This window comes from Camelus dromedarius, chromosome 21 (assembly GCF_036321535.1).
Source record: "Camelus dromedarius isolate mCamDro1 chromosome 21, mCamDro1.pat, whole genome shotgun sequence".
In the NCBI taxonomy this organism is placed as follows: Eukaryota; Metazoa; Chordata; class Mammalia; order Artiodactyla; family Camelidae; genus Camelus; species Camelus dromedarius.
The window spans coordinates 14,832,988-14,858,911 of record NC_087456.1 but is presented as its reverse complement, the minus strand read 5'-3'; the positions used below and the strand labels follow the sequence as shown (position 1 = coordinate 14,858,911).

At 37.1% G+C, this 25,924-nt stretch overlaps 1 protein-coding gene across 2 annotated transcripts in view; it reads left to right on the top strand.

Annotated features, from left to right (window-relative positions):
• PLA2G4A (phospholipase A2 group IVA) overlaps window positions 1-25,924 on the top strand; it is a 122,550-nt gene that overhangs the window by 34,127 nt on the left and 62,499 nt on the right. For both annotated transcript variants that reach the window (XM_010992101.3, XM_064477190.1), the window contains 3 exons: window positions 3,427-3,508; window positions 23,180-23,328; window positions 24,027-24,140. In XM_010992101.3, coding sequence (XP_010990403.1) covers window positions 3,427-3,508; window positions 23,180-23,328; window positions 24,027-24,140 — 345 coding nt within the window. The remainder of the gene's footprint in view (window positions 1-3,426; window positions 3,509-23,179; window positions 23,329-24,026; window positions 24,141-25,924) is intronic.

The following is a 25,924-nucleotide window of genomic DNA, read 5'->3' as shown; positions in this document are numbered from 1 at the left end:
AGCATCAATCCTCCAACTTTGCTCTTCTCCTTCAGTATTATTTTGGCTCTCCTGGGGTCTTTTGCCTTTCCATATAAACTTTAGAATCAGTTTGTTGATATCTACAAAATAGCTTGCTGGGATTTTGATCGGGATAAGCTTGAATCAATAGATCAAGATGGACAAAACTGATATCTTGAAAATATTCATTCTTCTATCCATGAACATGGAATATTCTCTGTGTATTTAGTTCTTCACTGTTCTCATTCATCAGAGTTTTGTAGTTTTCTTTATATAGACTTTGCACTTTTTTTTTTTCACATTTATACCTAAGTATCTCATTTTGGGGGGAGGGTGCTTGTGGTATTATGTTTTAACTTCAAATTCCACTTGTTCATTGTTGATGTATAGAAAAGATACTGAATTTTGCATGTTAACCTTATATCTTAAAACCTTGCTATAATTGCTTCTTAATTCCAGGAGTTTTAAAAATCAATTCTGTTGGGTTTTCTACATAGTCATGTCTTCTGTGATCAAAGACAGTTTTATTTCCTCCTTCACAATCTGTACATCTTTTATTTCCTTTGTGTGTGTTATTGCATTAGTTAGGACATCCAGTACAAGGTTGAAAGGAGGGTGAGAGGGGACATCCTTGTCTTGATCTTTGCAGGAAAGCTTCCAGTTTCACACCATTAAGTATGATATTGGCTGTAGAATTTTTATAGATGTTTTTTATTGGGTTGAGGAAGTTCTGACCTGTTTTTAGATTGCTGAGAATTTTTATCATGAATAGGTATTGAATTTTGTCAAATCCTTTTTTTTTTTTTTTTTTTTGGTATCTACTGATATGATGATGTGATTTTTCTTTTAGCCTATTGATGTGATGGATTACATTAATTAATTTTCAAATGCTGAACTACCCTTGTATACCTGGGATAAATCCCATGCGGTTGTGATTATAATTCTTTTTATACATTGTTAGATTTTATTTCCTAATAATTTGTTGAGAATTCTTACATCTATGTTTATGAGAGATATTGGTCTGCAGTTTTCTTGTAATGCCTCTGTATGGATTTGGGATCAGGGTAAAGTTGGCTTCATAGAATGAGTTAGGACCTATTCCCACTGCTTCTATCTTTAGAAGAGATTGGAGAGCACTGGTGTAATTTCTTTCTTACATATTTGGTAGCATTCACCAGTAAATCCATCTGGGCCTGGTGCTTTCTGTTTTGGAAGGTTAAGTATTGATTTGATTTTTTTATGAATATAGGCCTATTCAGATTGTCTGTTTCTACTTGCATGAATTTTGGCAGATTTTGTCTTTCATGGAATTGGTCCATTTCATCTAGGTTATCAAATTGTGGGCTTGGAGTTACTTACTGTATTCCTTTGTTATCCTTTTAATGTCCATATGATCTATAATGAACTTCCCTCATACATTTATAGTATTTATAATTTGTGTTCTCTCTTTTTCTTATTTAGCCTGGATAAACATTTGTTGATTTTATTGATATTTTCAAAGAACTAACTTTTGGTTTCTTGATTTTCTCTATTGATTTTCCATTTTTAATTTTATTCACTCTGATTTTTACCATTTTTCTTCTGCTTTCTTGGGATTTAATTTGCCCTTCTTTTTCTAGTTTCCTATAGTAGACACTCAGGTGATTGATTTTAGATCTGTCTTCTTTTCATCTCATATATATATATTATTCAGTGTTATAACTTTCCCTCTAAGCACTACTTTCACTGCATTCTCCAAATTTTAGTAAGTTGTAGTTTCACTTTAATTTAGTTCCAAATATTTAAAAAGTTCTCCTGAGACGACTTCTTTGACATTGTTATCTAGAAGTGTGTTGTTTAATCTCCAAGCACTTTGTGATTTTTTTAAGCTACCATTCTGTTATTGATTTCTAGTTTAATCCCACTGTGAGAGTAGACTTTGTATTTTTGTCCCATGTGAGGTTAAGAATTACATGTATTCTCCTGTTGTTGGATTAAGTAGTCTGTAGATGTTAATTTTATCTAGTTGGTTAATGGTGTTGTTGAGTTCAACTGTGTCCTTACTGATTTTCTGCCTGCTAGATGTGTTCATTTCTGATGAGAGCAGGGAGTGGTGTTGAAATCTCCAACTATAATAGTGGATTCTCTCTCTCTTTTTTTTTTTTGGTGGGAAGGATGCATGTAATTTTTGGTTGTAGTATAAGGCAACATACTTTTTTTAAGCATTTATCGGTCCCCCCTTCATGATTAGTAACTTCATTTATGTAGAATAAAACTTCAGCTACTCAGAGCTCTTCTGAACATATAAGGTATTTTCCTTTGACGTTAAACTTGAATGAGAATTATCTTAAAAGATTTTATATGCTTCTGTGCCTTTTTAAACAAGGTTGTCCATCATTCATAACTTCATCTATTCTTGATACTGTGTAATAAATCTAAACATAAATTGATTAAGTGATATCTTCAGAAACTGTTGAATGCTGTATAACTTTTGATCCTATATCCGACTACTGCTGGTCCTTATGAGTCTGTTTTTTGCAATTTTGCTGCCTCCTTGCTTTTAGACTGTCATTCTAATTCTCAGTATTGTCAGTATCTTAGCTTCCTTTTAATTAGTTATGGACTTCTTAACCAATTAAGCAAGTCTATTAAAATCAAGAAAGGTGGGAGCAGCTTATAAATGTGAGCCACTTCTAAGATTAAACAAAAGTGCTTGCATTTTAGATAAAGACTTTGTAGTTTTTTCAGTTTCTCAGAGAACTTTATGAATTCCTGCTTTCCCGTTCTGTTTTGGTGGGTAGAGTTGTTGGTTAACCACCTTCTAGGTAGGTGAAGTGATTAATAAAGTCTTCTACCTGTTAATATTTATTACGTGCATGCACTATTAGGCTAATAGAAATGTTTAACATTGCCATATATGGTTTATAACAAATGCATTAAAATGAATAGATGCAGTTTGCTGGTTATTGGTCCAAAGGACCTTGAAAACTGCTCTGGAAATGTTATACCAGAAAAGTCTTTCACTGTGACAATAAAAACAAACAAATTTAGGTAATGCAAACATCTTGCTCTGACTTTGCCTTTCTAAGCCAGGGCTTTCTTATCATCTAGTACAAAGCCTGATTGTACTCCTAGGAAGCCTCCAGTCCTGATTTACATTTTTTTCCCAAGGGCTTGGTAAACCCTGCAAAGTAGGGACTGCAAAGAAGTCCTAACAGTCAAGCTGTAGTGACATTTTAAAGCATGATCTAAACTTCTCAATAATTCCGTGCGGGAGAGAGGAAAGGGTCAAAAACGGAAAAGCCTCAGGATCAGAGGATGTTTCTGGTATGCATGTTCCTTTGAACTGGAATCTTTTTTATTCGTCTCAAGGAAACAATGGGAACAATTTGCTGGGATGCTATATTACAAGCTTATTTTAAATTTATTATCTTTTTTCTCCCCCAGGTGGAGCACCATTACTCCCACAAGTTCACGGTAGTGGTGTTGCGTGCCACCAAAGTCACAAAGGGAGCCTTCGGTGACATGCGTAAGTACCTTTATTTGCTTTTCTGCTGAAAATACGTAATTATGATTCACTCTTTAATTGCTTGATTCCCTGGCCAAGCCAGGGGCTGTCCCTTCCTCAGATGGGGTAATCTTTGACTACATCTTCGGTAACATTTACGCTTTTTCATCTGTTGGAACAGCGTTTCACCTTGACTGTACGTTAATTGAGAGTACTTGGGGTCAGAGAACATGACTATCTTATGACACACAGATCTTTGAATTTCAGACATTTTATTTAATTCTCTTCTGGAAAGAGGACTGAGTCAAGTCTTCAGACCAGCTGCCTCTGTGAGGTGTTGTGCCTATAGGATTTTTTAAAAATGTAGTTCCTCCAGTTCTTATGCCTTTAAGTGTGTTTAGTATATATGGAAGTAGCTATAGAAACTGGTGTTGAAGTGATGTGAACCACACCCTCAGGGTAAGGTTGAATTACCTTGTTGACAGTATCCTTCCCTTATGTTTTAGAATGCGGTATTCCTACCAGTGGGTAAAGGAGGTGGGAAGGGATAAACTGGGAATTCGAAATTTGCACCTCTTGGAAAGTGATGGAGATGTTAGGTATTATGATTGTGGTGGTGGTTTCATAGGTGTAGACATCTATCAAAATTCATCAAATTGTACATCTGAAATATGAGCAGTTTACTGTACAGAAATTATACCACAATAAAGTTGTTTAAATTTTTTTTTTAATAAAATAAAATTTGGCATTCCTGGTTAATATCACCATTCAACTGGCGGTCATAGAGGTGGAAATATGAGGAAGGATGATACGTATTATGGTGATGAATTGGGCAGAGTTGTAGATGATTGCTAAAACGTGGGAATGGCAATTTACCCACCAGGGACAGGTTTTGGGGAAGGAATGAAGATTGCAGTTTATCAGTCTGGAAAACAAGGATGTCTTCCTGCTGAAATGACATTTAAACTGGTGCTTAAAGGAAGAGAATTTTGATGCTGAGAGCAGGGAGAGTCCCAGGTGTGTTTAAAGGCCAGAGAAGAGCAGAGGGCTTGTGAGGAACTAGAAGGTTCTGTGCTGTTAGAGACACACAGCAAAGATGAAGGAGGAAAAGCAACAATGAAACAAGATCAGACTGAGATTTTTCAGAAATAAAGTGGAAAGAATTTGATGGCTTTTGGGTCACAAGTCACACAGTTGGCTCTTCATCTTAAAAAGTTTGCTCTGGCCAGAGTATGTTAAATATATTGGAGGTGAATGTGGAATATGCTTTTCGTTTTTAAGAATAGGAGGGACTTGAGCTTGTTGAAATCACAATGAAAATGGGCCAAAAGAGAAAGGTTAGATTCTAAGGAATGAAGAATTTGAGCTCTGGGTTCAAGCCTTTGGGGAATCAAGAAGGGTGTCCAGAAGTTGGTAAAGTTGGAAGGAAGGAGGGGACCAGGAGGTGGAATCCAACAGCAAGAGTTTGGATGAGCAGCGCTTTTTAGAAGGGGACAGTTTCCTCAGATCAAGTCTGGCCCCTCGGTTTATGTTCTGAATGTTACCTCACACTTCAGTCTACCCCATTTAATCACTCCTTTGCCAATGCTTTTCTGAAGTTATTATTCTTATTTTTCTTTTTATAATTCTTTGGATTTTCATCAATTAAATGAGAGTTCACTGGAAGAAAGCTTTCTACAAAAGAGACACCACATCAGAAGCCATATGTAAAAACAGGCATCCCTCTGTGATCTTGAGAAAAGCACAGGCTTTTCTGTTAGAAAAGCTGTTCTTAATTCTCCTAAAGGCTATGTCAGTGACTCGCCAGCCATGCAAGTCACTGACCTAACTTGACTTTTAAAAATATGGTTCTCTTTTATACCATGTAGAAGCAACCTTTTCTATCAGTGCAAAGCTCTATCTTACAGACAGTGGCTGTTAGTATGCTTAAGATGAGTCTGACAGCAGTCCAGATTCTATACTCTGAGTCTACTTCCACTGGTGTGGATCTGACTTTTTAGCTTCTTTCGCCATAGGCCCCAGGCATTCTGGCCGAGGTTGTTTTTTGTAATTAGGACGGGGGAGAGAGTAATGCTGCAAGTTGCTGTGAGGTGAGCTGGTGATGGGCTGGTGACACAGGTTGGTAAAAGAATTTACCAAAGGCAAAGGGCGAGAACAGGAATGGAGTTTATTAGGGTGCACTGTGCATGGACAGCAGCAGGCCACGTGGACGAGAGGGGCCTGTGTGAGCCCCGGGGGCCGGTTGCTGAGGTTTTTTATAAGGTCAGGTCACAAAGTGCCTGACTGGTTTGTGCACAAGTCTCTGGTTGTAGGTGAGGTAAGAGGTTTGGGGTCTGTGAAGGGCGGTGGGGTTTATGACTCTGATAAGGTGGGGAGCCAGCCTCAGCTATTGTGAGATTAGGCATTGCCTAGGGCTGTTAGTTTGTTACGGCAAACATGCCCAGCAAAGAATGTACTTTATCTGTTGAGGGATCACAGGCAGACATCTGAGAGCCCAGGAATGGGGGTCCTTGGACTTTGAAGGACATCAGTTGGCCCCACACAAGTGTCATTTTAAACCTAGTTGATTGACATTGATAATATCACTTTAAAAAGAACATGACATATGCATCTCATGAAACAGGGAACAGGTACATCTTGGATTCCCACAGTGTACATATGCAACATGGGTTAAACCCTTGATTTCTAAAAAGCTTCAAAACATGGAGCTATAGGGGGAAAAAAAACCAGCTTCCTTTTTAAAGTAAAGGACCCATGGAAGGAATTGTCACTGGTGATTAAATGCTATCAGAGAAAGGATAGTGTGACATTCTGTTAACATTTTTATTCAGCACTTGTGATTTGATTTTTATTTCACTTGAGTTATCTTTTGGGGGAGAGGATTATTTCATTGACAAGTTTGCAGGAAATCAGGAAGCCATGAAAAGAGAGCGTCTCAGAGAAATGGATTCAATAATAAGGTTCGTGTGAAAGAGCAGAGGGACTATTACAGAGCCAAATAACTTATTTTTTAAAAATTGTAAGAGAGGAGAGTGGGTATAGCTAAGGGTAGAGCACATGCTTAGTATGCACGAGATGCTAGGTTCAATCCTCCAGTACCTCCATTAAAAACAGAATAAAAAAAGTAGGAGGTGATAGTGAGAAGAACTATAGGCATTAGTGAATATTTTTCCACGAGGAGTTTTGGTGATATTACTTGATGAGCTTGATCTATGCAAATTAACCAAGAAAGCTGAATTTGGGATGTTCAAAATTCTTTGAAGATAGATAAGGATAGACCTATAAAAAATGTACTAACATCTGCAAAAACTACACCTTCTTCTGTTGCTTATAGTGTCTATATTTATTTAAAAAGGCAAATTTCCATGAAGTTTTACATGTTGGTAAAAAATGACAAATTACTATTGGGTTTTTCTGCTTTACCTGTGTGTGTACATGGGGGCTTTCTCAAGGGTGCCACACAAATCAAATAGTTGACATTTGATAAAATACCTGTATCTGTGGTGTTTTGATTTTTTTTTAAAATCTAATATTATTTTTTATTTTTTCTCTTGATAAATCATCCTATTCCAGCAAGTTTCGTTTACAGATGCCATAGTGCACTCCTAAAATACCAAAATAAAATGAGCCGCACCCCATAAACTATCTTTAGAGGAGTCAGAGCTGACATTTTAATCATAACATCTCACTCATTTCCTTGTTTTCGCCTCAGAGCCCTGGGCCAGCTGAAAACAAAACAGCCCCTTCCCAGACATGGTTGCTAATCTCAGTATGTTCAAATGTAGCATTAATACCCCGAGCCCCAGTGCCAGCCCTTCCCTGCATTCTTATGTTAACGTTATTTGAATAGGTAGTTTGAAGTTCAAATTTGCACCTGACTCACCATAGGCTTATTTTAAAAGTAAGTAGTTTGCATTAATTTGACGATATTGACATATCCCCGGGAGTCATTTGTGCCAGGTACTAAGTGTTGGGTGGATGTATATTAAACTCTGGATTTTGTATCGTTTCTTTCCTCGTGTACCAGAAGTTTGTATCTGCGGACTGTAGTGACAGTATAATTTCAGTTGGCAATACAGTTTTCTTTGTTGCGTGTATGAAATAAAACACCCATCCCTGGCCACAAACCTCATTTTATAACCAAATGAGAAAGCTGGCACAAATGCTGTAGCTACCTCACTGAATTTCTGCTTCTTTTAAAAAGCGTTGAGGAACGCACAGATCATGTATGATAACAGAAGCTCGTCTCAGAATTCAGAACTAGATTACGTTTCATTCCCTAAGATGAAATCAGATAATGAATACCAGAGTATTTTTAAAAATGATAAAATACCGTACTAATGTTAGATATTTTTAATATCCTAATTGTTCTGATGTACTGAAGATTCTTGTCTGGTCTCATTGGACACAGCTCTTTCTCCTTACAGAATCAGCATCATAAACATTAGGGCATCTAAGGACAGTCCTAAGACTGCAGAAGGATCTCCTTTCCTTAAATTAAGCATTCAGCAGACAGCAGAGCTTAGTGCCAACATTTAAACTTTATGAAAAAAAATATACTTGGGAGAATTGTGAACTCATTGTATTTTTTTTTAATTTGCTTTCTTTTTTATTGAAGTATAGTCAGTTTACAATGTTGTGTCAATTTCTGGTGTGCAGCATAATGTTTCAGTCATACATACACATATATTCCTTTTCACATTCTTTTTCATTATGGTTACTACAATATAGCTCCCTGTGCTATACAGAAGCAGCTGCTTGTTTATCTATTTTATATATAGTAGTATCTGCTAATCTCCAACTCCCAATTTATGCTTTCCCACCCGCTTTATCCCTGGTAACCATAAGTTTGTTCTCTAAGTGAGTCTGTTTCTGTTTTGTAAATAAATGAACTCATTGTATTAAACCCATTTTATAAGCTCGTATTGCTTAATATTTTTTCAAGGACCCCAAGCTTTCATTTTTCATAATGTCTTTGTCTGTGAGTAAATGATTCTATTTCAGATAAACTCATAGCAAGATCTCAATCAAGTTCCTGATTTTTAAACTGCGGATTCGAGGCTGACCTTATCTCTCCAGACAGTGCTTCTCAAATTTAAGTGTCGATGTGAATCTCCGGGAAATTTTTTCCAAAAGGCACATTCTGATTCAGTAGGTCTGGGAAATAGATCCTGCGTTTCCAACATACAAGTGATACAGACATTGCCAAACCATGAATATTCTGGGAGATAAGGTCCTAGGCAATTTCTTCTATTTTTTGCTTGCTTATCGTGAGTCTACAGAGCTTAAAAACTCAGGGGGAAAAAAAAAAACTTTAAATATTCCACAATGGATTTCTAATGTTTTTTGGTTTCAGCTGATTTTACTTTTTTAAATGAAATAACTATGAAGGACCTTAATACTTTTTACTTTTTTAATTCCTATAAAGGATTAATTACATGACTCAATATAGTATCCCTGAGAAGAATGATAGAAATAAACACAAATGCCTTAAACCTATACCACAATTACACTATGAAATTCTGAAATTTGTTTATACTGTAATTATGATCATATTAGATTGAAAACAGCGAACTCTGAAAGGTCAGCACAGAGTGCATGCATAAGGCAAAATGATCAAATGTATGGAAAGTACTATATATGCACACAATATATAGTATACTTTCCCCTCATATACGTACTCTTTCTCTCATACACATAAAGATAGCCTCCACAAATATGTTAATATGGTTTAATGCTCCCTCAACTTACTGATTTGTGATTTTGTTATATTTAGGTCATATCTAAGCACCCAGGCAGGTACTCTGCTCTGAGGACTCTGCCCTTAATTACTACAGCACTGTGAAATACTGTTTTCCTCTCCTCTGCAGAGAGCTTTGGTTGAGATGGGGCACACCATTGGTGACTGTAAGGTGTGCTGACTGCATGGTTTGGGTGAATGCTTCTTAATTACTGAGAACATAGCTGTTCTCTACAAAGAAAATTTAAATTGTCATCCTTCACATATTGTCAGAGAATATAAGTACAAAACCGGGGTGATTCAGAGTGGAAGACTTTTTAAATGTTCTAGACTACTTGACTTCTTGTGGGGATTCATGAAGAACTTTGGGTTTGTACTCCCTGGTGATCTTGGGGAAAGAAGAAACACACCACAACCTCACTTCTGCCTTCAGGGCAGATGTGGGGTCAAGGATGAATCAGTGGCAGTACTGACGTGGGACTTGTGACACGAGGGAAGCCGGGGGGGGGGGTAGCATCCGTTAAGATGATTGGAACGAAACATGAAAGTTCCTTTACAAGTTGATTCTTACCACCTATTCCTGTGTAAACTAACCATCAAGTGCTAAAGGTTTACAAGTGTTCAGTTCTTTTTGAATCAGGCTCTGTTGCTTCTTATGCCTTTGCACTCCTATGGAGCAGTTACTCAGAGATCTCACACATCACCGTGCAGTGAAATGGGTATTCTCCACATCACTCAGCACCACAAAATCTCACCTTACATGATTTTTCTAGATTGCATTAATTTTGATTCCAAGCTCCCCACCACACTCACTAGAACAGGTTGGGTGTGTGTGGGTGATCTCCCCCTCTCCGAGGTCCTACAGGTATTCCAGGTACTTAGAGTTGCCTGTAACTTAGGAGTAGGGTCTGCTCTGAGCCTTGGTGGTTGCCTTCATTGGCATCAAACCTTCTGCTAAATGTTGTTTTCATAGGTGCTGGCTTTCCACTTTTGGCAGGCACTGGAACACTTTTCAGAGTAGCCTTCCCAGTAATCACGTGCCACACCAGAGGGACCCCACCCCTGTGCACAGGTTCTTGGAGTCCAGATTTCATGGCCACCCTGTAGTCATCACACCATGCACAGTGCACAAGGAGCTTGACTTTCCAGCACTTGAGGAAACTTAAGAAAATCCAAACACATTTGAGTTTTAGGAGAGGTAGACCTCTTTCCTCCAATCTTGTGTCTCCAAAGCAGCAGTCTCTATCCCTTGATGTCTGGGACCACCCAGAGGATTAAGCCTCTTTAAGGGACATGATTCTCGACACAAAGTGTTAAAAGTTCCCTGGGAAAGGAGCTTAGAAATCATCCTTCCTATTGGTAAATGTTGGGGTAAGAGGCATGGTGCTGGATCTGTATGTAGTGAAACATCATTTATTTAATCATTTGAGAATTCTTGTCAGCAGCAAGAGCAAAGTAGAAATTACTATGAAAATACATTATCCTCTGTGACCACTGTTCCTGAATTCTGCAGTGATCAGAATCTCCAGGGAGGAAGCAGAATATATTTATTAAAAAGCATGGTTTCCAGAGAGAAAATATTACTTACTGGCCCTGTGTCCTTGTGCAAGTTTCCTTCCTTTGTCTACTTTTTCTGATCCTAGAGATGCTGGGAGAATTCAATGAGCTGACATTTGTGAAGCACGTACATTCATTGATGCCTAGTAAGTGCTCAATGAATATGATTACTATTGTTAAAATTATTCCAGATATCAACAGAAGACATTTATTTCTTAAATATAATCTTTATCTGAGCCAAAGAATTTTCTTTTTGAGTAGTTTGTGCACTGAGATAATTTTCAGTTTTTCATCTTGGAGCAAAAAAATTCCATTCTGATTTTCTGTGTTGAGCAAGTTATTAGATCCTTTTTTTTTTTTTTTTCTTCCAGCTTGAGAGAAACAAATGGTGGAATAGTACTTCCATTGTCTTTTAGATATTCTGGGACACAGTCTTTGCTCCCCTGACAGCTTCCCAGACCTCTGTTTAAAACTTATCACATGTGCTTATAAGATTGGGACCTGTGTCTCACTCAATTTTTAGAAAATAGTTGCTTAGTAGATCAGTAGCATAGTAGTCTGGCCTAGTAGTAAGATCCCAGAGAATTTTGGGTGAATGAATAGAACACATGAATATGTGTAACTGTACCTTTCTTTTTGGGTGTTGCTGTCTTTTTTGCCTCACTAGGGAGAGAGTATTTAAAAAATAATTTTATTCTCCATTTTTTGTAGGTTATAAGTAAGTCTGTTATTTCTATCCATAACTATCTAGAATTTTCATGGGTTTCAAACTTTATAACATCTTTGGATTAATTTAAAACATAAATTCTTGAATTAATTATGGAGTTACGAATAGTATTTTTTATAACTGGCATTGCTGTTGGCTTATAACCGCGTGCTACCCTTAAGTATATCTTTTCCAAATCAAACATTTCCCTAGTGCCGGCCCTTAAGTTATGATTGGACATGAATTTTGGTTTACTAAATATTTTCGGAATGTTTTTGAGTATCCACCCATGATTCTAAAAATTCTGAAATGATTTCCCAGTGGGCTTTTTTATATAAAATAATTTCAAGATGAGTAAAATGTTCCAGAACACATGTCTCACTCTCATCTCTTATCTTATATTCTCTACGTGGTAGGGAAATAGAACGTGTTAGGAAGGCACCCCTGCTCCTCACTCATTTAGAATGTCATGCAGTTTCTTGTCACAAGGTTTTATGAGTAAAGTTAGCCCTTTTCCTTCCTATTTAAATTTCAGTAGAATTTTTTGTTTGTTGATATGTATATATTTGTGGTATTTTAGGTCTGATGAATATAGTGAATGATACTGTCTTACATTTGGTTAACATTAATTGATGCTTGGGTCGATTTTCACCACATTTATTCAGTAAGATAAATGGAGCTATATTCCAGTGGCACATTTGGCAGCAATACTTTTGTGAGATAATGAAAGTTGGTTCCTGTCTAAGGGAAGAGAACATTACGGGTACCAACAGGGACACAATCCATGTGTTCTTTTTAGTTTTTCGAGACCTATTAGTGACGGAGCCTATTCAGTTAGTTCTGTACTATCTCTTATACTTCAGCTTCTTCATCTTAAAATACTGCTTATATTTTTCATACATATTATATATATGTTAACATGTGAGTGTTCTACCAAATGAAAGAAAAACCTTAATTTTAAAAACTTTTTTAAAGCTGAGTGATATGCCACCTTCTTTTCATATGTTACTTAATTTCTCTTTGCCAGAAATAATACACCACTTCTGTATTAACAGGTGGGATTAATATCTAATGGAATTAAATAAAAAAAAACAGGTTAAATGTTTCTGAAATTTCCAAAGAAAAGTATGCTCTTAAAGTTTGTATTTCAAAGAGAATAACTCTGCTGCTCTAAAAGTTTCAGCATTTATGTGAAAACATCTATCAGAGATGTTCCTTTTAGTATTTAATATTTTAAAATTTTTTCTTAAAAAATAAAATTACTGGACGTAAAGCTTGAAATGACTAGTTCAGCTTCGAGGTATAGTCAGAGGGGGTCTGTAAATTTTCCTGGCACTTTGGAAGCACTTTTCCATTCTCACTGCTCACTGATACTGATGTATCAGTGTATTTTTTATGAAATATTTTAGATAAGATTCTAGACAGAATTATTTTAAGTTTCTGTACAAGGATAATCCAGATCTCCAGATACAGAATGAAATAACGATTTTGAAACTTTAACTTGGAAAAGAAATGTTAAAGAAATATAACCAGAGGGGAGGGTATAGCTCAGTGGTAGAGCGTCTGCCTAACATGCACGGGCATCCCCAGTACCTCCATTAAAAAAATAAATAAATATAATCTAATTACCTCCCTCCTCAAACAAAAACAAAAACAAAAACAATTACCAAAAAATGACCATTGCAAAAAAAAAAAAAAAGAAATTCTAGCATCTGCAAATTCAGTGACTTAAAAAAACAAAACAGAAAAAGAAATATAACCCAGTGCTTATCCTAGCAAAGTTCCCTTGTTAACATCATCACTAAATGCCGAGCATTTGCTCTGTACTTAGTACATATTCAGTGCCTTGAAGAAGGACAAAAGAAATGAACACGATACTGACGGTAGATAACTTTACTGAGTTCCTGTTTCATACCAGAGAGGAAGCAAGCTTTCCTGGTTAGGGTGGAACTGGCTTGCTTAGATTCGAATCTCCCTTCCACTATTTGTGAACTGTGTGAATTTGGGTAAGTTACTTAGCTTTCTTAGGTCTCCATTTCCTCCACTGTTACATGGGGCTAGTAATTACACATTTCTCCTGGATTTTTTAATGAGGATTAAATGAGATTATGTAGTGCTTAGAAAAGTGCTTGATGCATAATGTGCACAATATGTAAACAGAAATGCTAAGCAGAGTTCTTAAGACTTTATATTATACCTCATTTCCTCTCTTTCAGTAACACTATGAGATACGTGCTGTTTTTATTTTAATTTTAGAGTCAGAAATTTATTTAAGGACATTAAGTAAAGAGTCCGAAATCATGCCTCGGTTATGTTTTGGGGCTAGAGCGCAAGCCTATCTCATTCTGCTGCCTGTTTTGAGCAACTTACGGTCTAGCTGGGAAGATGAAATGGGTATAAATAACCGTCTGGAAAAATCAGCCCAAGAGAGTGTGTGCTCAGTAGTTGTGTGCTTAGATTATACAGTGTTACTGATTTTAAAAAAGTGTTGACAATAAACTCCTGAGAAGATGGGTTGAAAGGAGACTGAGATGTATTTTATAACTCAAGAAGAGTTTTAATGTATGGAATGCATGTGGGAATTTTCAGTTTGGGAAAAAAATATAAGATTTTTAAAAATGGGATTGACATAGCATGTCTAATATACATTATTTAGGGAATTTGGCTATTTTTTAGTGGTTTATCCTAGTGAATAACTCTCAGGTAACAAGGGTAATGCCTTGCTTTAGTACAGTGGTTCTAAACTGGGGGTCAGTTTTGGCCCCGAGGCACATTGAGAAATATCTGGAGACATTTTTGGTTGTCACAGTTGGGGGATCCTACTGGCATCTAGGGGACAGAGGTCAGGGACTGTGCCCCAGAGCAAAGGATTATCTAACCCCAAATGTCAATCATGTCAAGGTTGAGAACTCCTGTTTTAATGAAAAAGAATTATTCTTGCATAGAACAGAGTAGACTCCATATACATAGCTAAAACCATATAGCTAAAATTAGTAATGTAAATAAATTAATGTTTTATAATACTATATAAGAACTTCTGAAGAATTACTCTTTCTCTCCAAACTAAAGGGATTCTAAGAAACATCTCTAGATTATAAATCTTTAAAACGTTCCAAGCAGAAATATGGTAACAAAAACATTTTTGTTTCCTAACAAAAAAATATCTTAAGAGATTTAAGTAAAAGAGCAAGGCAGGCAACAACAAAACTTTGTTCTGTTTTAGATCTACGTTTAGCTTTCTTTGGGTTGTTTTCCATGTATCCTTCTCTGTTCTCTTGTGAATATCAGTGTTCTTTACAAAAGTCATTTTTACTATATGCGGATGGCAGGCCGCTTCATTAATGTAGTAAGTCCATTGTTATTACAAAATGTACCAAGTCAGTTGTGAGCAGACGTTACTGGGCTTTCTTCCTGATATCCACTCGGCTGATGGTACATTCTGACAGTTTCATGTCCATTTGCAAAAGGAAACGTGACGCTAAGAAAACACCCTGAGAGATCTGAGACTGTGAGAAAAAGGAAGATGAAAAATAGGAGGCGTTCAAACTGGGGACTCTGCCTGAGAAATGGTTCCCAAAATAGTGTTAGTAAAACTGCTTCATAACTTCACATGAGGAAAAGGCACTCTGAGTATTTGAGTTCCTAGACAATGCTGCCTTGGTTGTAAGGGTTTTGCTTTTCCCTCGCCAATATATACAGAATCACTGCCAAAGTTCTGTTTTACTAAACCACAGTGAATTCTACGCTAACTTTTTCAGCTTCTGCACTTCCAGAAATTTGCAGGGACTGCCCTTCAGCATCTAATGTCATAACAATTTCAGTTTTGAGCCCATTCTAGAGGGAGCAGGGGTTGCAACCTATAAACAAATCCCTTAGTATTTTACCTTATTCCTTAGAATGATTAAGGAAGGCAAGCTGAAATTTGAAGATTTGCTTATCTATTTATTTTTGCATTTAGTACTTAGAAATAAAGGTTAAATACAAATGCACTTGGGAAAAATAACTGACATTGATATATTAAATGACTGTCACTTATATTTGTATATTAAAATACAAATAAGTGGGGTGGAGCAATACACCAGGAAGATTGAGACGTACCCCCCAAGAGTAAAAATAAGTTAGAGAGCGGAGACTGTTGTATCTACGATAAAACTCACCTCTTCTACAGTGTTGCTCAGGGCTAATCCATCAGCCATTACATCAGTAATATCATGTCCCTATAATGTTTCAGACTCTGTGCTAGACTCCTGGACACAGTAGTGAGCAGGAAGGCTGTGGTTCCTGCCATCATGAAGGCAGGCAAAAAGAGGCAAAAAGAGGTTAGAGTTATCAGTGTTGATAAATTTGAAAGAATAAGAAATTCGGCTTCAGAAAGACGAGGTTAAACTCCTCTCTCTCAATGACCTTGATCAACTTACTAAATGCCTCTGAGTCTCAGTGCCCTCACTTTCCATGGTGAGGAGAATAATACCTAAATCAGCAAGTTGAAGCTCTACATAGAATTTTTTTTATTTTAAGTATAATTCTAGGAGACATGATATGCATTAGCCAGTTTAACCTGATAGGAAAATAGAACAACTAGTTGACTTATGAACTAGATAAGGGAAGAGTAGTGAGAACATCTCATTCCACTCATCCTGTAAGTGTACAGTCTTTGGACCCTTATCTTGCGTAGCCTTAGGACAAGGACAACGACTTAAATAACGTTCAGTTATTAGTTATTAACATTTAGTCATCAAATAAATGCCATGTGAGAACATAGTGATATGCACAAGTGAAAGAGAAGCAATGTTCTCTGAGACAGAACAGAGGCTTCTGCCATCAGTCTGTGTGAAGTGTTTGAAATGTGTGGATTCCAGAGATGCTCTGTGGAGCTAAATGTTGACTTGCAAGAGTGATGTTCCCATGCATGGTGGAGGAGGGTCACTGACTGGAAGGAAACTGGGGGTCCGGTAGTGGTGGTGGGGGTGGAGGAAGCTTGTAGGCCTCTCTCAGCTCCCTTCATAGGCAGTGAAGGTCAAAAGTGTGTTTCACAAGGATGACTGTGGCAGCATTATGGAGAGTGGCTTAATTGCAGAAAAATTATCAACTACAAGATTATGTGAATAGTCCAGGTAGCTTAGTTGACCTGGGGCAGTGATATTTTGAGAGGATCTGAGCAGCCAGATGTGAGAGGCATGTTAGAGGCGAAACAGATAATGTTGGAGACAAGCTGTAAGAAGAGAATGACTTTCAAATTTCTAGCTAGAAATGATGGTACCATGAAATAAAACAAGAAAGTTAGGAAAAAGAATAAGTTTTTACTTCAGTTTTTCGGTTCTGTTTTGCTTTTTCTTTCATCCTGCATTTAGGGAAAGAAATTCAAAATGTATTACTCAGTAGTAGATTATATATGGACACATAATCAAGAATCTTCTATTTGTTGTTTGTACCACCTCCTCCTTGTGGCCTTGAGGAAATGAAGGAATGCCTGATGGCTGCCATCGAAACCTGAAGGTGACTGGCTTCAAAGGATCTGAGAATAATTATACTGTAGGACTGATGCGTGCTGTGTGACTTGAAGGGTACATATTGAGGGTTCTTTTTTTTTTAATTGCAGTATAGTCAATTACAATATATCAGTTTCTGGTATGCAGCATAATGTCCCAGATATATGTATATATATATGTTTGGGTTTTTTTTAATGGAGGTACTGGGGACTTAACCCAGGACCTCATGCATGCTAGGCAGACATTCTACCACTTGAGCTATACCCTTCCCTTTGGGTTGGGTATAAATACATAAGAACTCTCTGAGAGGAGGTGGAATCATTTGAAATTGAGAGATGAGTATATAGAAACTTTTTCTTCTAAGACATGAGGGAAGAATTAAGTATGAATAAAGTACCATTTTAAATTATAATTATAACTAAGTATTTTTGAAATATGAGGTACAGGGAGGGGAAATTGGAAGACGACATTTGATCCTCTTCTTTTGCTTCCCCAGCACAATGTGAACCAGAGTCGCATCCTCAGACAAGGAGTAGTGAGTAGGGAAGGTGACTTGGGAAAAGCAGTGAATGTCTGAACAGTCGTGTGGAGGGTTGAAATTAAAAAGAATTGGGATTAGTAAGTGTTTGGTTAAATTAATAGCTACATAGTCACTCGACTATGCTGAAGTAGCTAATAGCAGAGCATTCATTTCTCTGAAGACCAACTTTGAAAACATAGATAAAATTAATTTTTTAAATTTGTCCAAAGGATTGAAAAGCTGCTGAGTCAACTGGAATTTGAGGGACCAGGATCTCAGAGAGAAGAGAAGTGGCTGAAGTAGACCCAGTTTTCAGCAAGCCACTTCCCCTCAGTCCAGTGTGGAATCTGGGCAGGTTTAGGGGTGATTGGCATGTGAGAAGGAGCCAAGCAGTGAAGAGGCGGGGACTCCACCAGAGCTTTGGCAATCTCAAAGGACTTGGGGACATAAGAACTGGATTTCAGAACCAAGTCAGTTGGAATCTGAGGGGCAAGATCCCTGAGAGAAGGGAAGCAGAGAGAAGCCTGAAAGTCAGTGCCTTTACCACGTTTCTGAGCCAAACTCGTGATCTGTGCAGGGCAACAGGCTACGAAGCAAATGTGGAACATGAGAAAAACAAATCAGTTACTGGCAGTCTCACAGCGCTAAGAGGAAAGTAAAATGGACATCAGAACGGCCAAATAAAAGGGGTCTAGAAAATGCCCCAGGCTCCCAGTGGAGAAGCTTCGGGTGGGAGGGAACAGAGGTAGACTGAGCCTTAGCAAAGATTTAAATCAGTTCAATTTTTGATTAAACCAAGCAGATCCATCCCATTTGCACTGCCTGCCCAAGAATAAGATGGGTAAGATGGGTCCTCCAAGGACGGAGATCTAGCTCCCCCACAATTTTTTGTAAAAAGGACTGACATCAGTCAAGAATTGCCAGGTGGACCAAAAACAAACCAACCAACCCCCAACAAAATCAAGAAAAATAAACAGTTCCAAAGTACTGGGTATGGACTTTAAAATAACTAAGATGAATACGTGCAAGAAAATAGATGGCAAGAGGAAGAATTTTACCAGGGAGCCAGATAGATAGAAAAGAAGAAAATGGAAAATTTAGAACTAAAATCTCTTGAGAGTTAAAAACTCAGTAGATGGTTTTTACTGTACTTTGGAGACAGTTGAAGAGAGTGAATTAGTGAACTGAATAGGTCAGTAGAAAATATCCTGACTGAAATACAGAGACCAAAAAGGAGATAAAATGCAGAATTAAAGCGTGAGGAATATCTGGGGCATGATTTAAAAAACAAAAACAAAAATCACTGTGTAAGAGAAAGAGAATGTCTGCGTTTTTAACTCCACGTGGTTCTGTGCAGATACTTTACTGGACTGCACTTTGGGAAACACTGCTTTAAGCTCACCAGCCGTGGGTCATAGTTATTCAGCATATGATATTATGACTGTGACTTTGGGGGGACTTTTCCTTTTGAGTTTTTTTGCTGTATATTATGTGAATTGTAACAGGCTATGAGTCATATTTATTTGAAGCAAAAGGGTTTAAGTTGCTACTGAGCAAAATGTATATGAGAAAGCAAATGGACCATATTTAAAATCAAACTTGGAGTTGAGAAGCTGCCACTAGCTCCTGGGATGAGTCATGTATTACTCAGACAGAGCCAAAATGACAGATGGACCGGTTATTTCTTTAGGCGGGCGCTCCTTAAACGACTGAAGTTTATGAGAAGTTTTATAATGCTGGAATTCTGAAGCTATTTCTGGTGCATGTAGTTTCATGTCATCTTTATGGGAGTAAAAAAGATCTGTATCCCACACCTCCAACATTTTTGTTAGTCAAGATTTAGATAAAAGGATAAGATATGAGGAAGTCCTTGCCCACACATCACCTATTTCCTCTACCACCTGTTTGGCTGGAGCTAATCAAGGTGAAGCTGAATCAGTGACATGACACTGAGTCCCCCATAGGCATTAATTCACAAAGCTCCGTAATAAGTACACAGGTGAGGGAAAAAAAATTGCTTTTCCTATGTTTGAATTATTTTTTCTCTCCTTAATGCATTTCTAGGAACTTCTCTAAAGCACTGGACTAAGTTTTGCTGTCCAAATGGACTGCTTTTCCTTTTCAAAGCTTCCACGTGCTGCCACACCAAGGAAGATTATAGAGTACGTTAAAAAAAAAAAAAGTGAGCTGAGATATGTGATTATCATAGTCCAATTTTAAACTAGCTTCTTAAAACTTCTTTTCATCGTGCGGTGTCTACCACTGCTACAGATGCTTCTTAACTTGCAGAGATGAGCACTGATGCAGATTGCAGTATCACAGTTTGCAGCTGTCAGTGGTTTTCCACTGTCTGGCACCCTTTGACATCTCCACTTTGAGCTCTCTTGCTAATGAAGCAAGAGGAGAAACTTGAAGAACCACCTATCTTGACCAACATTTTGAAGTCTTTATTTAAATGTAAAAAGAATAAAAATCGAAAATGACAGCTTTGAACTGGATTCCAATTTTAAGAAAAAGTCTGTTGGTGTTTTGACATGTAAACGTAGGGTTGAAATCTTGTATCGTGTTTTCTTTAACATTTGTCAGAGTTAGAATCTGGTAAAACATGACCCACTGAGAGTCCAAAATGGCTGAGAAGATGGTAATATCACTGGTTGACTTTCAACTTGCTGCATCCTGTGCTTATCTGGTTCCATCCAAGCAACTTCACTTTCTCTTCCTTGTTTGACCCCAGAAAATCTGTCCCTCCTCTTCTTCAAGGATTTAAATGAAGATCAAGCTTCAAAAGGCAATTTCTCCTCCTACGATTTGACTCTATGTATGTGTAATCATCTGGGTGACTGAGTTACTAGTCATGGGTGCAGTGTATCTGCTTGTCTTCTATTTACTCTTGCCTCTAAAATTAGGCTATTAGTATTTGACTCACTTCCATAATTCAGATCTGCACTTTCGTGCCTGGCTCCCTATCCAAGCCAAACTGCTTCGTGACAGGCAATTCCTGGCAGACAGCAGGCACCCAAATATTTGTTGAATAAATGAATGAGGTTTACCATCTGCATGTCTCCCTTCCCACACACTTGTTTTTTGGGTTGGCTTTTGCTTGGGTTTGTGTTTTTAATATTTTGGGGGAAGCGTAAAAAAGAGCATTAGTCCCATAAGACAGAACCAGCTCTATGGGATAAGGAAGGGCTCCATTTTTGTACATTTAATCTGAAGTGCCAAGTGAATATTCTCCTTAAAATCACACATTTACTTTTACTCAAAAGAGGAAAAGTCTTTTTCTTTATCATCTTCTACCATCTGCTATTCTTAACATGTAGTTTTATGTGTGGTTTGCAACACTGGCACCATGGCAGAAACGGAAAAGGAACAGTTACCTGTTATTCGAGGAACAAGTTGAATCCCCTTGTATCATGTCTTCTTCTCCTTTGGCCCGTTTCCTGTTGCCATCTTTTCTGACCAGTTTTCTGTTTTCCAAGTTGTCCTCTATGGTCCTGTTGAGAGATCTAAGCCTTGGGTTAGAAATTGGAATATATAAATGTATCAAACCAACACATTATACACCTTACACTTACACAGTATTATATGTCAATTATATTTCAACATAAATATATGCATATGTACATACATGCATGCAATTGCAGTAACTAGCTATTTCCTTCTCTCTAAAATATTATAGATCAACTCTACTTCAGTTAAAATAAATCCATAAATAAATAGTGAAAAAATATCAAAAGTGTGACCGACATCAGTGTAAGCTAGAGTTATTGTTTTTTGGTTTTTTTTTTTCATTTTTACTGAAGTATAGTCCATTTACAATGTTGTGTCAGTTTCTGGTGTACAGCACAATGCCTCAGTCATACATGAACGTACGTAGGTTTGTTTTCATATTCTTTTTCACCATAGGTTACTACAAGATATTGAATATAGTTCCCTGTGCTATACAGTATGAACTTGTTGAGTTTTTTTTTTTTTTTTTTTAATGCAGCTCCCTAGTCCCACTACAGGTCTACTATGGGTCTTAGGGGATGAGGGTCAAGCATCTGTGTTTTTAATCCAAACTCTAGGCATTTATGTTACACTCTCACTTTGAGACTCAGCTGCCCTTGACCAAATGCAAAAAATAACTAGGAGACAATCCCAAATGCTTATACCTCATTTGTAGATCTCCCCACTTAAGAGTAAAAAAGCACACTTAAAAATATGATGACTGTGAAGAAGAGTTATGAGCAGAGTTTTAAAATTAAGTGAAGGGCATTGCTTATGTTATTTGATGATCGTAACTTTTTTTGAAAGAACAAAGTATATTTTTTCAAAGTTGTCTTTGAAAGTCAATCATTTAAGACCTATTATGTTTTCTTTTACATTTTCAATTTTTGTATCTTTTTGTGTTGACCTCTCTACCTGTCTCTCTTTCCACCCTTACCCTCCCTTCCACTCTTATCTCCCTTCCTCCTCAACTCCAAAATTCCAAGTCTAGGTCCTCTTTCCATCACAATCCATACCATATGAAGACACCGTTAACACTTAGGAGCATGATGCCATTAAGAGAATGATTGTTGCAGCCAGATCTTGCTCTGATACTTGCTAGCTATGTGATATTGGACACATTGCTTAGCATCTCTCAGTCCCTATTGCCTCAACACTGAAAACAAAGTATTTACCTTATAGTGCTGTTGTGAGATGTGAATGAGACTCATGCATGTGAAGTGCTCAACAGAGATTCTGTCAGTCATCACTTGATGGTTGTTTTTTTATGGTTATGAGTTATAATGGCCACATGGGAAAGGATGTGTTAAAAAGTCGAGTCCTTAAGTTAGGAGACCTTAAATATTGTGATAGTTGTTAGGTTCTGAAGATATAAAGATGAGTAAGACTTGGTTCCTGACCACAAGTGCTATAAGATGAAAGATTCAAAGGAACCATCAAAGAGAGAGTGATCAATATTTCCATACTTTTGGTCAGTAGCCTTGTTGTTAAGTATGTGTGTGTATATATAGTGGGAGGAAATTGAAGTCATTCCTTTTTTTTAAAGTAGTTCCTTTATTTGCAGTTGTTTCTTTCTGTTTCCAGTGGCACCCATATCATGCCGACTCAAGTGAGTCTTTATGTGTAACAGAAAAAGCTGTCACTTCCTTGAGACACCCATTTCCATCTGGTGGAATACTGCCATAATAAATACAGAAATATATGTTGACTACTTATGTAAATGCCTCCCCATGAGTTCTTCAGTGCACAACCTGTACAACCGTACAAGGCAGCCTTATAACTATGAACAATATTTATGTCACACTGACTTTATTTTGTTTGGCAAATAACATAGTAGGTTAATTTTTCTGATATAGACAATGGTGATGACCCTGAACTCATGATCTTTCACCATCATAGCCCTGTTATTATTGTCTGGTAGTTGGACTGAGATATTGACTACAGTGAACATGCCCTTCTGAATAAATTACCTAATAAATGATTCCCTCTCACAGGACAGGAAGTGTGGGGACATAATATGTAAAAAGTATATAACCTATGATGTTCTTCTATTATATATTACTTTGTCTCAGACATTTTGAATATGTTAGTGCAGAGTCATTGAAAATAACCTGACAATGCATGTTAATAAAAACAAATGGGGAACTAATCACATTTTTGCCTCCTTCTCGCTTATGTTTACTGTCTATAGTTGACACTCCAGACCCCTATGTGGAACTTTTCATCTCTTCAACCCCTGATAGCAGGAAGAGGACAAGACATTTCAATAATGACATAAACCCTGTGTGGAATGAGACCTTTGAATTTATTTTGGATCCTAATCAGGAAAATGTTTTGGAGGTGAGTGAGTCATCTGGGGACTGTGAGATGGTCATCGTCATGTTGAGGTTGATGCTTGAGTTTGTCCCCTCACTGCCTTCATTCTCCTCAGTTAGGTGGAGTTGGATTCCAGCTGTGCAGTATGTGGTAGACTAGCTTCTAGCTGCTGCACCTCAAGTTATGTGAGTGTCCAATGGGAAATGCAGGAGTTAGGTAGGGCTGGGAAGAATTTTTATCCTCCCATGTGCTTTGGAGTAAACGTATTGTCTGTTATAAAGAGGAGGATCCAAGTCCAACAGAATAAAAATCTTGTCAATTGATCAAGACTTTAAAATAAGTTAACTTTGTTAAAATAATTAGCTTTAAAATAAGTTAGAATGCATCTTTTCCAATATAACTGCATGGATCTTCTACATTAATTTCTTTCTCAAATTCAAAAATAGCATTTCTACTGAGAGGGGATAAAGTTCCGTTTTTCAAAACATGACAATGAATAGTCAATCAGGAAAGTGAAAAAGATTATTATTTTAGAAGCAAATATGGTATTCAGAAAGAAAAGACAGAGTATTATTTACCAGTTAAGGATTGAGGATCTCAAATGACTGTTAAAAAGATGAAAGTTCTCCAATGATATGTTAAGTGTGGTGGAGATTTTACATATAATTTCCAAAGATCCAAGGGAAATTTTATACCTGTGCTCTACCTTTAACTCTCTCTAGATCACGTTAATGGATGCCAATTATGTCATGGATGAAACGCTTGGGACAGCAACATTTCCCATATCATCTATGAAAGTAGGAGAGAAGAAAGAGGTTCCTTTTATTTTCAACCAAGTAAGCAACCCAACAGAATTTTTCATCCTTATGTCAGTTAAAACCTATTTCATCTGGAAAGTTGGGGAGTTTAATGTTTGGACTCTCTTTTCTTTTCTTTTTCTTCCTTCCTTCCTTCCTTCTTCTTTCTTCCTCTTTCTTTCTATCTCTAGGTTTGCTGCATTTCTGAAACTTTAATAATTTACTTAAGAATAATAAGACCTTAGAAAAATTATTTATACACAGCAAACATTGGATTCTGAATTTATAGGAATCTGATTTAGTAGTTTCCAGTGAGAAATATAAACAACTGGTAAACCAGGATTCGGAAAGCTAGTTAATCTATTAATTTCTTCTTATTGGGAGCAGCTGTGTGTTTTTGCTCCTTGGAATGACTTTTTAAATATTTCCCCTTGCCCAAATCTGCTTATCCTTTCTCTTGCCTCCTTTCCTGTTACCACCCCAAATGACCTCTTCCATCTTCTGAACCCCCATGATAATTATCTGTGGTATTCATTGGGACGAAATCATTTAAACTGTTCAAACTAAAATTCTATAGGTCAGGAAACTGGAATACTGGTTATGCATGCCTGATTACAGAGCTAAATAGTTTGTATTTATCGAATGAATGTATACCTGTTTGGAGAGCAACTTAAACCCAAAGGACTACCTGACCAGTTCATGCAGTCAGAAAGACCTAGCTGCCTTGAGGACACTCCAGTCACACAATCCCTACTGATCCCTTTAGCTACTCCAGGAAGTATGTCTTCTATATGTTTTCTATCCAGTGCCAAGAGATACACTCCCCACATTTCTGTTGACCTTTTTTTTTAAAGTTATTTCATTCATTCCCTTTTCGAACATTTATTGGAGTCTACCAGCCACTGTGCTGTATTCAAGGCTTGTAAGGAAAAATAAGATACAGGAAGCTCTTCCCTCAATTATCTTCATCTGGGGTGGCGGTGGGGTGGGAGTTGGAAAAGGAAGTGTACATAGGGAGACACCTGTGATGAAAAGAACCCACCATACAGTAAGATAAGTATCAGTAATGTATGTACAGAGTGCAGTGGGAAGACAGAATAAAGAAAGATTGCATTGTGAGAGGAGACCAGGGATGACTTCATATCAGTAGGCGGTTTTGAGCAGGTTGAACAGTGAACATAGTGGTTAACACCTTGTCATTTGAAGCCAGTTGTTTGGTGTTTAAATCCCAGCTCTGTTTCTTACTGTCTGTTTCATCCTGAGGAAATCACTTAGCCTGTCTGGACCTCAATTTACTTGTCTGTAGAGTGAAGATAATATCTCATAGGAAAATCATTATACTTAAATGAGTTAATTATGCATATAAAATATGTATTATAATGTATACTATATATAAATATATTTAAAATATTTAGACATTATATATAAAATGATTATATATTAGTTTTTATATTTATTTAGTATATAACATTTCATATAAAATATATACTGATCATTGATTATAAGAATCTATATAAATATAATACTCACCTAGATGTATCCATATATACTTATAGTGCTTAGAATAGTGCCTGATACAGATTAATCACTTTAAAAATTGTTGTTTTTGTTGTTGCTGTTATTATACCATGAGAAAAGAGTAGAATTTCATTGTGCAGAAAAGCAGTTATGAGCATTCTAGGCAGAAGAAACCACAAAGGCATGGAATCTTGAAAGAATAAAGCAAGTTGGGGGAAGGCAGTTACACAGCTTGGCAAGAACACGTTGGTAGGCAGTGGGGTAGGGAGTTAGAGGTGGTCAAAGGCTGACATGCGCAGACCTTA